The sequence below is a fragment of the Oncorhynchus keta genome, chromosome 10, assembly GCF_023373465.1.
Source record: "Oncorhynchus keta strain PuntledgeMale-10-30-2019 chromosome 10, Oket_V2, whole genome shotgun sequence".
Lineage (NCBI taxonomy): Eukaryota > Metazoa > Chordata > Actinopteri > Salmoniformes > Salmonidae > Oncorhynchus > Oncorhynchus keta.
Window position 1 is genome coordinate 35,263,257 of NC_068430.1, and position 17,976 is coordinate 35,281,232.

A 17,976-nucleotide genomic window follows, 5' to 3' on the forward strand; every position below is an offset into this window, starting at 1 on the left:
AAAATGCAAATGTTTTTGTTGCCTGCAGCTTCTGCCTACCCATACCATAACCCCACCGTCACCTTGCGGCACTCTGTACACAACGTTGACATCAGCAAACTGCTCGCCCACACGACACCATACACATGGTCTGTGGTTGTGAGGCCGGTTGGGCGTACTGCCATAAGGAGGCTTATGGTAGAGAAATGAACATTCAATTCTCTGGTAACAGCTCTGGTGGACATTCCTGCAGTCAGCATGCCAATTGCATGCTCACTCAAAACGTGGGACATCTGAGGCATTGGGCTGTGACAAAACTGACATTTTAGAGTGGTCTTTTAATGTCCCCAGCACAAGGTGCGCCTGTGTAATGATCATGCTGTTTAATCAGCTTCTCGATATGCCATACCTGTCAGGTGGATAGATTATTTTGGCAAAAGGTACATTCTAAACTGATTTGTTCACACAATTTGAGAAAAATAAGCTTTTTTCTGCATATGGACAATTTCTGGGATCTTTTATTTCAGCTCATGAAACCAACACTTTACATGTTGTGTTTATATATTTGTTCAGTGTAGATTTAAGTCAAAAAAGTAACTCGCCCACTCCGGAACCTTCACTATCTGCTTGGTAAGCAACTCCAGCGAAGATGTGGCCATATCCCAGTGTCTGGTGGAAAGCAAACTGAACCAGATTTTCCTCTAGGATTTTGCCTGTGCTTAGCTCCATTCTGTTTCTTTTTTATCCTGAAAAACTCCCCAGTCCTAAACGATTACAAGCATGCCTATAACATTATGCTTGAACATTTGAGAGTGGTACTCAGTAATTTGTTATATTGGATTTTTCCCAAACATAACACTTTGTATTCAGGACAAAAAGTTAATTGCTTTGCCAGTTTTTTTGCAGTATTATTTTCGTGTCTTGTTGCATGTTTTTGAAAATGTTTGTTCTGTACAGACTTCCTTCTTTTCACTGTCAATTAAGTTAGTATTGTGGAGTAACTACAATGTTGTTGATATGTCCTCAGTTTTCTTAGAGTGGTTTCCATCCTCTCCGGCAACTAAGTTAGGAAGGAAGCCTGTATATTTGTTGTGACTGGGTGTATTGATACACCATCCAAAGTGTAATTAATAACTTCACCATGCTCAAAGGGAAATTCAATGTCCGTTTTGCTTATCTATCTAGCAAGAGGTGCCTTTCTTTGCCAGGCATTGGAAAACCTCCCTGGTCTTTGTGGTTGAATGTGTTTGAAATTCACTGCTCGACCCCCACACATACAATTAACAGATAATTCATTGTTATGTGTGGGATACAGAGGTAGTCATTCAAAAATCATGTTAAACATTATTATTGCACATAGTGAGTCCATGCAACTTGTGACTTGTTAAACAAATGTGTACTCCTGAACTTATTTAGGCATGCCATAACAAAGGGGTCACGTATTATTGACTCAAGACATTCCAGCTTTTCATTATCCATTAACTTGTAAAAATATTGAAAAACATAATTCCACTTTACCATTATGGAGTATTGTGTGGAAGCCAGTGACACAAAATTGAAATTGTATCCATTTGAAATTCAGGCTGTAACACAGCAAAATGTGGAAAAAGTTAAGGGAATACTTTCTGAAGGCACTGTAGATTCTATTGTGTTCCCATTTCATATATATTTTTAAGCTTTCAGCTATCCAGAAACAATACATAGAGTGCCTTACAAAAGTATTCTGACTCCTTGGATTTCTTCACATTTTGTGTTACAAAGAGGGATTAAAATGGATTTGTAATTTTTTGTCAACAATTAAAACGAAATAATCTGAAATATCAAAGTGGATTAATACATTCAAGCCTAAATTAGTTCAGGAGTAACATTTGGTTTAACAAATCACATAATAAATTACATGATCTCCGAATGACTAACACCCCCCCTCATTCCCCATTTGCCCTAACAATAGCCTCTATTTGTCGGGGAATGGACCCTACAAGGTGTCGAAAGCATCCCACAAGGAACCATACCCAGTTCAAAAGCACTTAAATATTTTGTCTTGCCTATTCACCCTCTGAATGGCATACATACATAATCCATGTCCCAATTGTCTTAAGGCTCTTGAGTTTAATGTTTTGTACTCTGTGTATATTACACCACCCAGACACATAAAAAAAATACAGTTGTCCTCCTGAACTGAGCTGCAGGACAGGTTGAAACAGCTCAGGGATGTTACCATTTTATTACGTTTGCAATCGCAACAAATAATCTGCTCAGACCCCAACCAAGGAGCATCACAATTTGTGCTATGAATTCTCAGACAACCCAAAGATTCCTTGATGCCCTTCCAGACTCCCTCTGCCTACCCAAGGATGTCAGAGGACAAAAATCAGTTAACCACCTAACCGAGGAACTCAATTTAACCGTGCGCAATACCCTAGATGCAGTCGCACCCCTAAAAACATTTTTCATAAGAAACTCCCTGGTATACAGAAAATACCCGAGCTCTGAAGCAAGCTTACAGAAAATTGGAACGGAAATGGCGCCACACCAAACTGGAAGTCTTCTGACTAGCTTGGAAAGACAGTACCATGCAGTATCGAAGAGCCCTCACTGCTGCTTGATCATCCTATTTTTCCAACTTAATTGAGGAAAATAAGAACAATCCGAAATGTATTTTTGATACTGTCGCAAAGCTAACTAAAAAGCAGAATTCCCCAAGAGACGATGGCTTTCACTTGAGCAGTAATAAATTCATGAACTTCTTTGAGGAAAAGATCATGATCATTAGAAAGCAAATTATGGACTCCCCTTTAAATCTGCGTATTTCTCCAAAGCTCAGTTGTCCTGAGTCTGCACAACTCTGCCAGGACCTAGGATCAAGGGAGACACTCAAGTGTACTATATATATATATATATCTCTTGACAAAATGATGAAAATAATCATGGCCTCTAAATCTTCAAGCTGCATACTGGACCCTATTCCAACTAAACTACTGAAAGAGCTGCTTCCTGTGCTTGGCCCTCCTATGATGAACATAATAAATGGCTCTCTATCCACCAGATGTGTACCAAACTCAATAAAATGGCAGTAATAAAGCCTCTCTTGAAAAAGCCAAACCATTGCGCAGCAACTCACTGCCTTCCTGAAGACAAACAATGCATACAAAATGCTTCAGTCTGGTTTTAGACCCCATCATAGCACTGAGACTGCACTTGTGAAGGTGGTAAATGATCTTTTAATGGCGTCAGACCGAGGCTCTGCATCTGTCCTCGTGCTCCTAGACCTTAGTGCTGCTTTTGATACAAACGATCACCACATTCTTTTGGAGAGATTGGAAACCCAAATTGGTCTACACGGACAAGTTCTGGCCTGGTTTAGATCTTATCTGTCAGAAAGATATCAATTTGTCTCTGTGAATGGTTTGTCCTCTGACAAATCAACTGTACATTTCTGTGTTCCTTAAGGTTCTGTTTTAGGACCACTATTGTTTTCACTATATATTTTATCTCTTGGGGACGTAATTCGAAAACATAAATGTTAACTTTCACTGCTATACCGATGACACACAGCTGTACATTTCAATGAAACATGTTGAAGCCCAAAAATGTATCTCGCTAGAAGCATGTGTTTCAGACATAAGGAAGTGGATGGCTGCAAACTTTCTACTTTTAAACTCAGACAAAACAGAGATGCTTGTTCTATGTCCCAAGAAACAAAGAGATCTTCTGTTGAATCTGACAATTAATCTTGATGGTTGTACAGTCGTCTGAAATAAAACTGTGAAGGACCTCGGCGTTACTCTGGACCCGGATCTCTCTTTTGACGCACATATCAAGACTGTTTCAAGGACAGCTTTTTTTCCATCTATGCAATATTGCAAAAATCAGAAACTTTCTGTCCAAAAATGTAGAAAAATTAATCCATGCTTTTGTTAATTCAAGGTTGCCTCCCTACACTGGCTTCCTGTCAAAGCAAGAGCTGATTTCAAAGTTTTACTGCTAACCTACAAAGCATTACATGGGCTTGCTCCTACCTATCTTTCCGATTTGGTCGTGCTGTACATACCTACACATACGCTACGGTCACAAGACGCAGGCCTCCTAATTGTCACTAGAATTTCTAAGCAAACAGCTGGAAGCAGGGCTTTCTCCTATAGAACTAAATTTTTTATGGAATGGTCTGCCTACCCATGTGAGAGACGCAAACTCGGTCTCAACCTTTAAGTCTTTACTGAAGACTAATCTCTTCAGTAGGTCATATGATTGAATGTAGTCTGGCCCAGGAGTGTGAAGGTGAAGGGAAAGGCTCTGGAGCAACGAACCGCCCTTGCTGTCTCCCCACTGGGATTCTCTGCCTCTAACCCTATTACAGGGGCTGAGTCACTGGCTTACTGGTGCTCTTCCATGCCGTCCCTAGGAGGGGTGCGTCACTTGAGTGGGTTGAGTTGCTGACGTGGTCTTCCTGTCTGGGTTGGCGTCCCCCCTTGGGTTGTGCCGTGGTGGAAATCTTTGTGGGCTATACTTGGCCTTGTCTCAGGATGGTAAGTTGGTGGTTGAACATATACCTCTAGTGGTGTGGGGGCTGTGCTTTGGCAAAGTGGGTGGGGTTATATCCTGCCCGTTTGGCCCTGTCCGGGGTATCATCGGATGGGGCCAGTTTCTCCTGACCCCTCCTGTATTTATGCAGCAGTAGTTTGTGTCGGGGGGCTAGGGTCAGTCTGTTATATGTGGAGTATTTCTCCTGTCTTATCCTGTGTCCTGTGTGAGTTTAAGTATGCTCTCTATAATTAGCTCTTTCGGAGGACCTGAGCCCTAGGACCATGCCTCAGGACTACCTGGCATGATGACTCCTTGCTGTCCCCAGTCCACCTGGTCGTGCTGCTGCTCCAGTTTCAGCTGTTCTGGCTGCGGCTATGGAACCCTGACCTGTTCACCGGACGTGCTACCTGTCCATGACCTGCTGTTTTCAACTCTCTAGAGACAGCAGGAGCGGTAAAGATACTCTGAATGATCGGCTATGAAAAAGCCAACTGACATTTACTCCTGAGGTGTTGACTTGTTGCACCCTCGACAACTAGTGTGATTATTATTATTTGACCATGCTGGTCATTTATGAACATTTGAACATCTTGGCCATGCTCTGTTATAATCTCCACCCAGCCCAGCCAGAAGAGGACTGCCCACCCCTCTTAGCCTGGCTTCTCGCTAGGCTTCTTCCTAGGTTTTGGCTTTTCTAGGGAGTTTTTCCTAGCCACCGTGCTTCTACACCTGCATTGCTTGCTGTTTGGGGTTTTAGGCTGGGTTTCTGTACAGCACTTTGATATTTCAGCTGATGCAAGAAGGGCTATATAAATACACTTGATTTGACGAGGCCATTGGTGATTTTAAAACAGCTAGAGTGCAATGTCTGATGGTTGAAGACTGAGGTTGGATCAACATTGTAGTCACTCCACAATAATGACTTAAATGTCAGTGAAAAGAATACAAATATACAAAACTTGCATCCTGTATGCAACAAGGCACAAAATTCATATTGCAACAAAAAAACAGCAAAGGAATAAACTTCATGGCCAAAATGCAAAGCCTTTGTGTTGGATTTGACCCCAACATAACACAATAATGAGTAACTGCCTCATTATTTTCAAGCATTGTGGGGGCTACATCATGGAATGGGTATGCTTGACATCGGCAAATAGAGTTTTTCTGGATAAGAATGAAGGGGTGGAGCTAAGCACAGGCAACAAACTAGAGGAAAACCTGCTTCAGTCTGCTTTACACCAGAGACTAGCAGAGGACTTCACATTTCAGCAGGAAAATAACCTACAACACAAGGCCAAATCTACCAAGAGGACAGTGAATGTTCCTGAGTGGCCAAGTTAGTTTTGGCTTAAATCTGCTTGAAAATCTATGGCAATACTTTTTTTTCTGCTTGAGAGTCTAGCCATGGTCCCCAACATCTTGACAGAGCTTGAAGAATTTTTAAAATAATAAATGGGCAAATATTCCACAATCCAGGTGTGTAAAGCTCTTATAGACTTACCCAAGAAGACTCACAGCTGTTATCACTGCCAAAGATGTTTCTAACATGTATTGACTCATGGAGCTGAATACTTATGCAACGACTATATTTTTGTTTTTTAATTTCTATTCAACTTTTTTCTTTCACAGAGTCTTTTTTGTAGATTTGTTGACAAAAAAATAATTAAATCTATTTTCATCTCTTTGCAACACAACAAAATGTGAAGAAGTCCAAGGGGTCTGAATACTTTTGCAAGGCACCCACAGAATCTGAGAAAATAAAAAACCAGGTGTGAATTAAATATAAAAGACAAATGGAAAAATAAAGTAGAAATGAAATTTTTAAAATACAAAAAGCAATTACTAATTGGACTTTATAGTGAAGAGAACAATCAAAACAAAAACAGAACACTAGTAATGGCAAAGGATAGCACAGCACATGGTCTTGTTTTTTTCCCGAAGGAGCACAAAGAAATATACACACACCTAGAGTGAAGTTACCCCATATTTTTCCTTACCCTCCTCCCTCTACAAGTCTCTTATATTATATGAGGGAAAACCCTATCTTGGTTAGAGTGGGGGAAAATAGTCAACACTTTCATTTATCAGTTTAAATAATTGATACAAAAAGGATCACCTTAACACATCCATAGAAAGGGCTTGTCGTGAGTCATGCTCAGCCTGAGGCTGAGCTGTTTGAGGGTGGTGGGGTGTCAGCAGGGGCAGTGGAAGGGCTAGAGTCTTGGACAAGGGCTGCAGGTGTAGGGGTTGGTTCAGGGGCAGAGTTTTGTTTGGAAGGATCCGTTTCAGATGGCCCTCCCTGGGTCTCCTTGTCATCCTCCTGGGGGTAGAGTTCTGGGTATCTCTGCATACAATCCTGCATGCCCCTGAATTGCTCCAGGCACTCTGAGCCCTTCACCTCCTCCTTGCTGTAGTGGAAACAGGAGAAGGCCTCCTTAAACGATGCTCCACAGGGGCCGCTGGCCATCCCTCCCAGACAGGGGCAGTTCCAGTTGATCTCCCCATTGGGCAGGATCAGACCTTGGGAGGAGACAGAGAAAAAGGGAAACAGATACTAATTATACCAGAAAGGAGTGCAACTCTATTAGGTTACTGGTTATCACAGAGGGCAGCAAGTTTGGCCAATGTCACAACAAACCCATGAAAACATGTACGGCATGGGGCATGTCCTCATGTCAATCTAGTTAGGAATTGAGCTAATCTGGGCCTAATGTAATCTAATTGAGAAGCACTACTTCTCTCTACTCACCTCGTTCTTCATAGGGGTCATCAGGATCCTCCTCCACCAGCTCAGCGTTGCTCGGTGCTTCATGTTCCTCCTTAGTCACAAAGATGACACGGTCCTTACCTGGTGTGGAGAGGATAGGCAGATATCAGTGAGAATAGTCTCCGCTGACTCAAGTGGCATGAAGTGGATTGTGGACTGGAGTTAGTCAACCCTAATATGTCCAATCAAATACACTTATACACAGTCAAATGTGATGTAAATGAATGGCCAGCCAATTTATATTTCAGGTGATTCTGCAATTTAGGGGACTTTAGCTGTGTAAACTCAGAAATGAAAACTTATTCAAACACCATTTTACCAGTATTGTACTTGTCTTTGATTCGTCTAGAAACTATATCTGATAATGGTTGCGATTATACTATTCAGGAATGTATATATTTTTGTCATTTTCTCCCAGACAAAATGTGATTTCCATCATGTCATTAAACATCCATTTTGGAGAAGTCCTCCAATAGAATATACAGTGTGACACATACCTTTTCTTTTACTGTCAAATGTCCAGTGAACTTCTCCACGTGCCGCCCTGTATTTCCCTTCAGCTTGGTTTTCCCACTCAAACCACCATGTCTGCTCACCAGCATCAAAGGCAGATGTGTCAAGCTCTTTTGCTTGACAACGGGCCTGTTTTCAAATTGTCCTCATTGCTTTTGCTAAAAATCCAAATTCTCTGTTTGTGGCTTTGGCCAAGCCATACTTAGCCTCAGTGTTTTTGAAGCAACTTGTTTGTCCTTGGCACTGGACATTTCTTTTATACTTTTGTTTTAACTCTGCAATGATGGCATTTTGAAACAATAAAATCCTTCAAGTTCTTCAGAGGTCTCTTCATTTGCTGTTTTGTCTTTGGGGAATCTTGTCTCTCCATTTTGTTCATCAGTCGATCATACCTTTTTTTTTTGTATTTCTCAGCTTTCCGTAAAGCATTGTCAAGTTTGACGTTTGTCATACTAAGATCTCTGTATGCTTTTGAGCGACCTCTTACAACCTTTTTCCTTCCAGCAAGTATTTGACTTCTCATTCCTGTTGCAGACGATGAGGAAGGGGTATCAGGGTCTGCATCAGCGGCAGGCAAGTTAGGGGCAGGTATGTTAGCCTCATGTTCTGATAGGTAGGTCTCCATTGCAACGGTTCTCTTTAAAGTCTGTCTTCTATTCCGTTGGTTGCATCTTCATTGCCTTCTCTTGTTTATTTGTTCTTGCTTTGTGAGCTCAGAGTGAGACTTCACTTCTCCCTTTTCTTCCAGTATCTCTCCCTGACTTTTTACAGATGTTCCTGGTATCGTATATAATAATTTTCTATTTTGTTTCTATATGGTCTGTGACCTCTGTGCTGTTTTGTGTGGTATCTTCTAAGAATAAAGACAAACACTACTTAGTTTTCAACTTGTGCACACCTTGGAGCATTTTCTAGATTAAATTCATTTAAAACATTATTAAATAAGCCTAAAGAAAAAAAACAAGTAAAGTAAAAACAAGATAATGGATGTGTGTCATTTTTACCACACTTAAGTTTGATGGAAATGACTGATGGAAATGACACTTCTACAGTTTCTGAAGAAAATTGACAGACTGCTTAGCATGCTTTGGTTAGTATTACAGCTAGCATATAGTTTATACTAAATACATAAAATATACATTTTTTTCGATTTTTCTTCAACTTCTGGACATCACATATGGAACAACTGTCCACTGCAGCCATGTGCTTCAGTGTCACTGTTTCCTTGGCAACCAACATAACATTCTATTGAAAAAAACGTTATTAAATTAGGTATTTTGTCCTTAGTGGTGGAAATGACACCACTACAAAAGGTATAAAAAAAAACAATATAAAGGGCATTCTCACAAATATTGATATAGATTTTATTTAATTGACTATTACATGACATTATATAAATGTGTAATTATTAATGTTCTCATAGAAAAACATAGTTTAAAAGTCTGGGTCAGGGACAAGGGTCTGACAAATTGGTGTATAAAATGCATCTGAAAAGTAGCTAAAATACTTGATAGAGAGGTGTTTAAAAAGTATGGGGTGATTAGTGTGAACTTAATATTTGTATGTTTGTTGTATTTTTTATAAAATCCCCAAAATTGACCTGAGGACATAGAAGTGCCCGTAGTTGTAGAATCACCCATTCATAAGTTATCACACCGAGAGCAGTCCGTCTACTTGTACTGAAACACACACAACATGTCTGAAAACAGCGACATAGATTTTCTAAATCTATCTCTGGCTGAACCTGGTTCTACAAGCATTGGAGATAAAACATTGCCTCGTTCTAAGTAGAATCATAATTATAAAGTACAATGATCGAGCAACGTTAGCTAGCTAACTACTGCATCTAACCAGTTTGAAGAGAAGCGGTCATTCATTCACACAGCACGTAAAGTTACCTTCCTCCTTGACTGAGGACATTTCTTCGGTGTGGTGTCTACTGACGTGTAGTGCCCTTCAAGGTGTCCCTGCGGTCCCGACTGATGTTATACTACTTTATCAATTACAAAAGGGGAATAATTTGGTATTGTATAGCGAGCTAGCTGTTTCACAACTACTTCATCGTTCACATAACACACGTTTTTTGTGTCAGTGCATCTGAGGACGTAAGAACGAAGGACCCATTTTAGCTGCCCCTCTTAGTTCCTGACATAAATTCTTAGGGAATAGGTTGCAGTCCAAAACACTTAAGACACACCCTCGTCATATGCCCTTGGAGGAATCGCCGCAACCATATTTGTCGTCAGTCCAAATTATTAGCCAAGCAAGGCAAGTTTGCAACTTAAGCCCCTTAGTAGCCCTCGTTTCTAATGGAGTTTGCGAGTGTACAATTATGTTCACGTCGGGCCTGAAACGCCCCTAATTCGATTCGCGATGATTGTAAATCCGCTAAGAAAAGTCCGCTAACGTTAATACGGAGTTAACATACGCGTGTAACTAAGGCCGATGATTTAAACTTGATGCAATATGGCCCAGCTAACAGGCCAAATCAAGCTCTACCACATCACTGTGCGCCTCACAAATGTTGTAACAATGTGTAGGACTCCGCACTGACATGATTGGTTGACGGTAGGTGGGGGCAGTGCGTCCTGTATAAACACAAACACACTTCCTTGAAACCGTCCTTCACAACAGCTCTGCTTCTCGAAGTGCAAGAAGTATGAATGCCCCGACTTATGTAGAGGCCACACTGCAGTAAATACTGTATGGCAAATTCGATGCTTGAACGACCATACATTGGCTTTTAATAGCCATAAATTGTCAACCGATCATGTCAATGCAGAGCTATACGGAGCCCTTCGCATTGTTAAAACGTTTGGGAGACGCACGGCGATGCGGTCACAACCCTCCATACAGAATCTTCGGGCCACATGGCCATATCAAGCATAGGATCGGCTTTAATGTACAGGTATGACTTAAAATGCTGTCATACGGCCTCTGCGGAAGTCAGGGCATACTTAATGCGATTCGTGGAGCAGAGCTGTTAAGGAAGTGGGTTTGTGCTTATACAGAACCTTCCGCCTCCACCTAACGTCAACCAATCGTGTCAATGCGGAGCTATTCAGAGCCCTCGTTAAAATATTTGGGAGGTGTACGGAGCTCGATTTGGCCTCCGCAAGCTCAGCAATTGCGTCACACCCTCTGTAACAGTTTTGCGTCCATCCCTTTCCTCGCCCCTACCTGGGCTCGAAACAGGAACCCTCTGCACACAGACAACAGTTACCCATCTGTCCACACAAGCTGCGGCTCTTGCAGAGCAAGGAAGGTCTCAGAGCGAGTGACGTCAACCGATTGAAACTTTATTAGCGCGCACCCCGCTAACAAGCTAGCCAATTTCACATCGGTTACACCTCGGAGCCTCAACACCAAGCATAAATCGGCTTTAAGGGACAGAGATCCACAGCCCCCTCCCCGATTTCATCGTGAGGGACAATAAACTTGACTGTATTAGCTAGATACAAAAAGTATGTTGGTTTACACCATAGGCCATGAGTTTACACTTCTAGATATTGGAAAGTTATTTTCATCATGTGACACAAAGCTACTTTGCTCTAAGTGTGTTGTGATGGATTTATCCAGACAATAATTCAAGTTGTTAGTGTAATCTTCACAAAGAAAAAACAACATTTCACTAAAATGAGTTTTTATTGAGAAAGATCTTTTTTTCCCAGAAAACATTTGTTCGGAACAGCATACTATTATCATTTTTTTTTACATATAAAAAAAAAAGTATTTTACACTGTTGATGGATTCAATGCATGGCATATATACAGAAAACCAAAATCCACATGTGAAAGTGTTTTTAATACAGTCATGCTCAAAGCAGACAAAAACACACAAAATAAATCTTTCCTCACCCAATCTTACCCAACAACGTGGGCAACAGGTATGAACGTGGCATATATACGATTACCTCTCCCTAAACGCACGCCCAGTTTCAACATTAAGGCCCTTCTGCTGAGTGGTTCACTTGATAAACTCTTCCACTGCTGCACACTTTTTGACAAAGCTGGACCACAGAGCCCTACACTCTACCTGATCCTATATTGGATCACGGCTTTAAAACAGTCACGTCTGGCAGACAAACATGGTTAGGTTCTAAATAGTTCTGAGCCTGGTCCAAAACTTCCTTTGCTACTCAGTGAAATGTGTGGCCATCAGGTCAACACCCCAGATAAAGATTGTACCAAAGAGCCCAGCTGTGAAGGTATACTGTACACTCGTACTCGTCTATATCCTCCGGGTAATAGAGATGATGGAAATTAATGTATATACTGTGTATACTGTATACTGTGTTGGGTTGTATGAAAGAAGTCCAATAAGAGAGGGACCCCTCATCCCAGTGTAGCAAACATGATTGCATACATGAGCCACAGAGCTCTTCTCTGTCTGAAAAGGAACACCCCCCCCTGTGGATCAGACCATATTATACAGATATGAAACACTCCAGATGACTCTGAGAAGGCTAACCAGTCCCAGGCATCAGGCAAACTGAGTTGAGAGATTGATCTATGTGTTATGACTCAAAGGGGGAGCAGGCCAAGGGTTGTGAGCAGGCCAAGGGTTGTGAATGTCAGGATGTAGTCAGTCCCACCACTTTGCTACACAAACCATTCTGTTCGAGCTGAACCTTCTATAGGCCATGTCAGGGGCAGATGCCAGAAAGCACCCGGGAAATGACAGATTAATTATGCAGATTTAAAAAATCTAAATGGACATAAATTACGGGAATAATAATTATAGATGGAGATTTGGTGGGACTTGGTCTGATCTGTCCATGTGCATTAAGAGGGTTGTTTCGTCACAGGTGTTGGCAGCCAGGTGTCTGTCTAGAAGAGCAGGGCTCCCATGCTGCCCATTTCACTCTGCTCCTTGACAAAGATCTCAAAGTACTGGTAGATGATGGTGACGGCCAGCAGGATACCGGTTCCCGAGCCAATAGCACCCAGGAAGTCTGCCATGACAGAAAGGCCACCGATACAGAGACCACCAAAGGCAGCTGCTGTGGGGATGTACCTTGAACACAGAGTAGTAAAGCACCAATCATTACCTGAAGAAAGTTTGGAATAGTGTAATATTAAACCCTGGTAAAGCTATGATGATGTGGATTGTTATGGCTAAAGGTTAGAGAGATGGCTGAGATTGTTCACCTGTTGAGTTCATGGACCATGGAGGTCTCTCTGTGTCCCCTCATAACCATCTGTTGCTCCTTTAGCTGCTTAGCCACCTGGGAGACAAAACACACCGTTTACATAACATCTACAGGTCCACTGACACACGCTGCCCACAAAAGCCCTGGAAATGTTTAGTTAATAAGATTTCTACATCAAAACAACTTGAATAATTTGAATTAAATCGAATTAGTTGATAAATACATAGTCTAACAAATGTACAGCACATGTGGTAGCAGGACTTACATCTTTGGCAGATGAGCCGGACACCTCGATCCAGGTCTTGGAGAAGAAGGCACAGGAGCCCAGCATGAAGCAGATGTAGATGGCAGCATGGATGGGGTCATCTAGGACCGAGCCAAATGACTCCGGGGGAGAGAAGTAGTAACATAGCCCACCCACTGGGTAGGCACGGGCTGGACCACCTGACGACGTATCCTACAAACACACACGTCTGGTCATCTCATATAGTCTGTGCCGCTGGATATGTTCATGTGACAAACATGTCAAATGTAGTTAAATTGAGTTTAGACATGGTAGTTCAGATATGGTAGAGCAGGGATAAAAAACACAGGGTGTGTACTTACTGACCAGGTGCCCAGCAGGTTAACCAGGAAGTTACCACTGAATCGTGTGGAGAGCATCTGAGAGATCACATACAGGTTGGACACGAGGGCAGACTGGAGGATGATGGGAATGTTGGAGGTGTAGAAGAGCTTGATGGGATAAGTGTTGTATTGGCCACGGTAACGGGCAGACTTGATGGGCAGATCCACCCTGAAGCCCTGTGGAGAGATGGGAGGAAGAGACGGACATGGTAAGATACATTTATAAAGTCTAAATGGACATTACTAAAAAGGTGAAGAAAAAAACTACCACATTGTGTTGTTTTTTGAGTAACTAATTATCTGACACTAACAAATGTGTTCAACTCCTTTAACTGGTTTTAGGACAGACAATGAAGAAAGAGCGTTACTGACCTGGAAGTATATGACTACACCAAAGACGAAGACCGTGGCGAGGAGGTTCATGAGGTTGGGCAGGTTCTGGCGGTAGAAGGCCTCTCTCAGGGCGCGCACCTTGTCTGTTCGCGTGGCCAGCAGGTGGAAGAGAGCAATGATAGCCCCCTCAAACTCTGTGCCTGAACACAAGATAAGATACTCAAACATCAGCCTCACATCTAGAGACCAACTGGCCATACTCCTGGGGGGTTTCAAGACCAAGTCTGGATCTATAGGAGCACTAGTTGGTCTTATATGAAATGACGACTTGGAAATTAGTAAATCTGTCCTAAATGTACACCCAGACATGGAACATCAGTTTCAATGCCCCATACCTCTGCCAGTGTTGACGGTGGTGGGGCTAAAGGCCTTCCAGACGATGGTCTCACAGATGTTGGTGGCGATGAACAAAGAGATACCAGAACCCAGACCATAACCCTTCTGCAGCAGCTCATCCAGCAGCAGCACGATCAGACCGGCCACAAACAGCTAGAGGGGGAGACAGATGGGTTAGAAAGACAGAGACAAACCACTCGCACTGGAGCCATATTTGACTTCCTTTAAATATACCTATTCTTCCTACATTCCATGAAGTAATCTGAGAGGGTTGGATTGATTCAAGAATATGATGTGAACCTTGCTCTATATTAGGACCAAGCCTGGATCTGATAGGGGAGATAAAGAGTAGGGCTAAGAATATGACTCAGAGGGGTGGGGAGGAGGGCCCACCTGGATGATGATGAGAAGACAGATCCCAGCGCCCATATCGGAGGGGTCTCCATACATGCCAGTCATCACATACACGATGGCCTGACCAATGGTGATGATCATACCAAACACTGTAGGAGATGGCAAGGGGTTAAAGAATCTATGGCTTCATTCACAGTAATGCTTGTGCTTGATAGAATCAAGTCAAAGATACTCAAACTTGGAACAGGAAGTGGGGCTTGTGGTCTTACATTTCTGTGCTCCATTGAAGAGGGCCCTGTCTTTGGGTGTGTCTCCCACCTCGATGATCTTAGCTCCAGCCAGGAGCTGCATGATGAGGCCTGAGGTGACAATCGGAGAGATACCCAGCTCCATCAGGGTACCTTGAGGGAGAGACCCAGGGGAAGTTAACAAGAGAGCAGAGCCATAGAGATGTTCAGCCATTCATTCATAAATAACACCATTCACCCATTCAAGTTGGAGATAAAGTTCTCTCTCCAATTGATCAAATCAACATTCATTAAACACTATCAATTCACACACTGTTACAAATTAGTTGATATGTCCCTTGATTGACTTATCAATTAATTTATTCACCTGTTACTCTAATTTGATGTCTCTACACTGCAATAGTGACAACCCACCTCTGTTGGAGGCCAGAATCACTCTCATCCAGTAGAAGGGATCTGCAGAGTCTGATGACATGATGCCAAACAGGGGAATCTGGATGATAGACGTGACAGACATTCAGGTGTGAGGTTTTTATTTTTTAAATTCTACTCGTTTAACATGCTAGAAAATATTGTGTGAACAAAAAGGCAGATATTTACCTGGCAGCACACAAGGAAAATGAAGAGAGTGATGGCTGTCCATAGTACCTTCTCTCTGAACTGGATCTGTTGAACAACAATTACAGCGAGACATGGAAGCAAAATGACAGCATTAACAACATACCACATACAGAGGTTATAAAGTTTAAAGTAAAACGATTCTTGTCATGAAGTAAATACTGTACCTTTCTTTCGGGTTTCTGGATTTCAGGTAATACAGCGCAGAAGGGCTTTATTACCTCCAGGAATTTGACTAAAAAACAGACAAAGGGAGGGATGTTATTGGTTCCCCATAATAAACATCAATCAAGGGCAGTGAACCTATTTATAGGGGGACGTGGCATAGCGATACATGCATAACACGAGGTTTGCATCTTTGGATATAAGTGAATTCACTATGAAAACAGATCGCGCTATCAAAATAGTTAAATTAAACATTTTGCATACCAGCTAAAGGGTTTCAGTTAGCATTTGCTGCTTATGATATGGAGCTACTTATGGGGCAAACACTGACTGTTAGCTGTGCGTCGTCATCACTAGTCTGGTTGTCTGCTTCAAGTTTAGCTAGCTATGTTAGCATAACCCCTGCAAGATAAACCTGCAAAGTTACCGAGCTCTGAGATATCAATGATCATGTAACAATGGTAGATATTAAAAAGTTATCAATGTAGCTGACTGGGCATTTAATAATACGAACTAACTAACATGTACAGCTGTTAGCTAGCTAGCTAATGTAATGTTAGCAAGTAGCTAGTTAACTAGCTATCAACTGACACTGACAGCTAACGTTAGCGAGCTAAATTAGTTCACCTTAATTAGCTAGCTAACGTTAGTCTAACCGTTAGTTTCTTCACAAATAACAAAGCTAACCATTTCATTGCAGTCAGTTGTTGAAGACATGACTTCAAAATATGTTTAAACACGGAGTATTCATCGTCAAACTAAATGTTAGCTAGCTAAATGCTTGCTAGCTAGCTAACGTTACAACGAAAATGGCCTCCATAAATGGTTCCAATCATCGAAAATTCTCATTGCTTGCATCTGATTCAAATGTTTCCTGTTTATGTGAAATCGTCCTTTAGCTAGCTACTTCATTCTAGGGGATACTCACTGCCCATGATGATGTCCCAAGCGTTACGTTCTTAGTGTATGGTCCCTGTGTCAGACAGTGGGTCTCTCCAGTTTTCGTTCTGACTACGGGCAAAAAGCTCTGCGCTTGGAAAGAAAGCACTTTAGAGACACGTCACCACTACACAGGCGCTTCAACACGTCAGTTCAACCGAAAGTGGGTGTGTCTTTAGTTTCTAGAGTTAAAAGTAAACTGAAAACTATGCGGTAGGGTCAATATTTTCCTTCTGTCTGCCCAGGTCGTTGTAGCACAGTACTGGCCCTCAAAGCATATGGCTAGATGTGTGTCGGCCAGCTTTTTCATAACCCCACTGTCTTCATGAAAAATGTGATGACTTTGATAGATTCTTATTATGACGAAGATACATTTAAAAAAAACATTGACACGCCGTTGGCATGAAACGATAAACAGATTACTTCCTGCAAACAAATGTAAGCGAATGGGCACATAACCCATTCAAACCGTGCTGCATTATGGGGATACCTTTTTTTCGACTTGCAACTACATGTCCACTGCAGGAGCTTTACAAAAAGAATGTGATCAAAGGTCATCAAGTTTTGACTGCAGTCGACTGCCAGTTTCTGCAGTTGCTCTTCACCAACTTCATCCTGCAGCCATTACCTGCATTGTGGGAGGTTCTATTGTCAACAGATCATTAGTGTGAACCGTGGAACCAACTTTGCGTTTCACGTATGTATACAGTCTTTCTCACCAATTGATTGTACAATGTACACATGTATATTTTCAGTTTATGATTGTGTGATATGGGTGTTGGCGACATGTTTATTTTGACATAATAAAGAAAACCTTTTATAAACAATGGGAACAATGCCTCAGATCCCCCAAATGTTCTACAGCTGCACCATCGACAGTATCCTGACTGGTTGCATCACCGGCTGGTATGGCAACTGCTCGGCAACCGACCTCAAGGCGCTACAGAGGGTAGTGCGTACAGCCCAGTACATCACTGGGGCCAAGCTTCCTGCCATCCAGGACCTCTATACCAGGCGGTGTCAGAGGAAGGCCCTAAAAATGGTCAGACTTCAGCCACCCTAGTCATCGACTGTTCTCTTTAATACCGCATTGCAAGTGGTACCGGTGCGCCAAGTCTAGATCCATAAGGCTCCCTTAACAGCTTTTAACCCCAAGCCATAAGACTGCTGAACAGTTCATCAAATGGCTACCCAGACTACTCGCTGTTTATTATCTATGCATAGTCACTTTACCCGTACCTACATGTACATATAACCTCAATTACCACTACTATCTTGTACCCCCGCACATTGACTCGGTACCAGTACCCCTGTATATAGCCTCGTTATTGTTATTTTATTGTGTTAATTTTTTTACTTTA

At 42.1% G+C, this 17,976-nt stretch overlaps 2 protein-coding genes across 3 annotated transcripts; both read right to left on the reverse strand.

The window, feature by feature from the left end:
* Window positions 1-479: 479 nt before the first annotated feature.
* On the reverse strand, window positions 480-10,324 carry LOC118388597 (mitochondrial intermembrane space import and assembly protein 40-A-like). Of its 2 annotated transcripts, XM_035777821.2 has the most exons (4): window positions 9,682-10,324; window positions 7,253-7,351; window positions 6,620-7,023; window positions 480-6,252 (listed from the first exon to the last, which is right to left on the reverse strand). In XM_035777821.2, the coding sequence occupies exons 1-3, from the start codon at window positions 9,701-9,703 to the stop codon at window positions 6,659-6,661; spliced, it is 486 nt and encodes a 161-aa protein (XP_035633714.1). In that variant the 5' UTR covers window positions 9,704-10,324; the 3' UTR covers window positions 480-6,252; window positions 6,620-6,658. The 2 variants fall into 2 exon arrangements, with proteins under 2 accessions (XP_035633714.1, XP_035633713.1); XM_035777820.2 differs by lacking the exon at window positions 480-6,252 and having other exon boundaries at window positions 6,339-7,023.
* Window positions 10,325-11,409: 1,085 nt separating this feature from the next.
* LOC118388598 (protein transport protein Sec61 subunit alpha) lies at window positions 11,410-16,776 on the reverse strand. The gene is made up of 12 exons (XM_035777822.2): window positions 16,605-16,776; window positions 15,679-15,746; window positions 15,494-15,559; window positions 15,308-15,386; window positions 14,915-15,046; window positions 14,685-14,794; window positions 14,291-14,444; window positions 13,935-14,095; window positions 13,542-13,739; window positions 13,201-13,392; window positions 12,934-13,010; window positions 11,410-12,799 (listed from the first exon to the last, which is right to left on the reverse strand). The coding sequence occupies exons 1-12, from the start codon at window positions 16,609-16,611 to the stop codon at window positions 12,613-12,615; spliced, it is 1,431 nt and encodes a 476-aa protein (XP_035633715.1). The 5' UTR covers window positions 16,612-16,776; the 3' UTR covers window positions 11,410-12,612.
* Window positions 16,777-17,976: the final 1,200 nt, after the last annotated feature.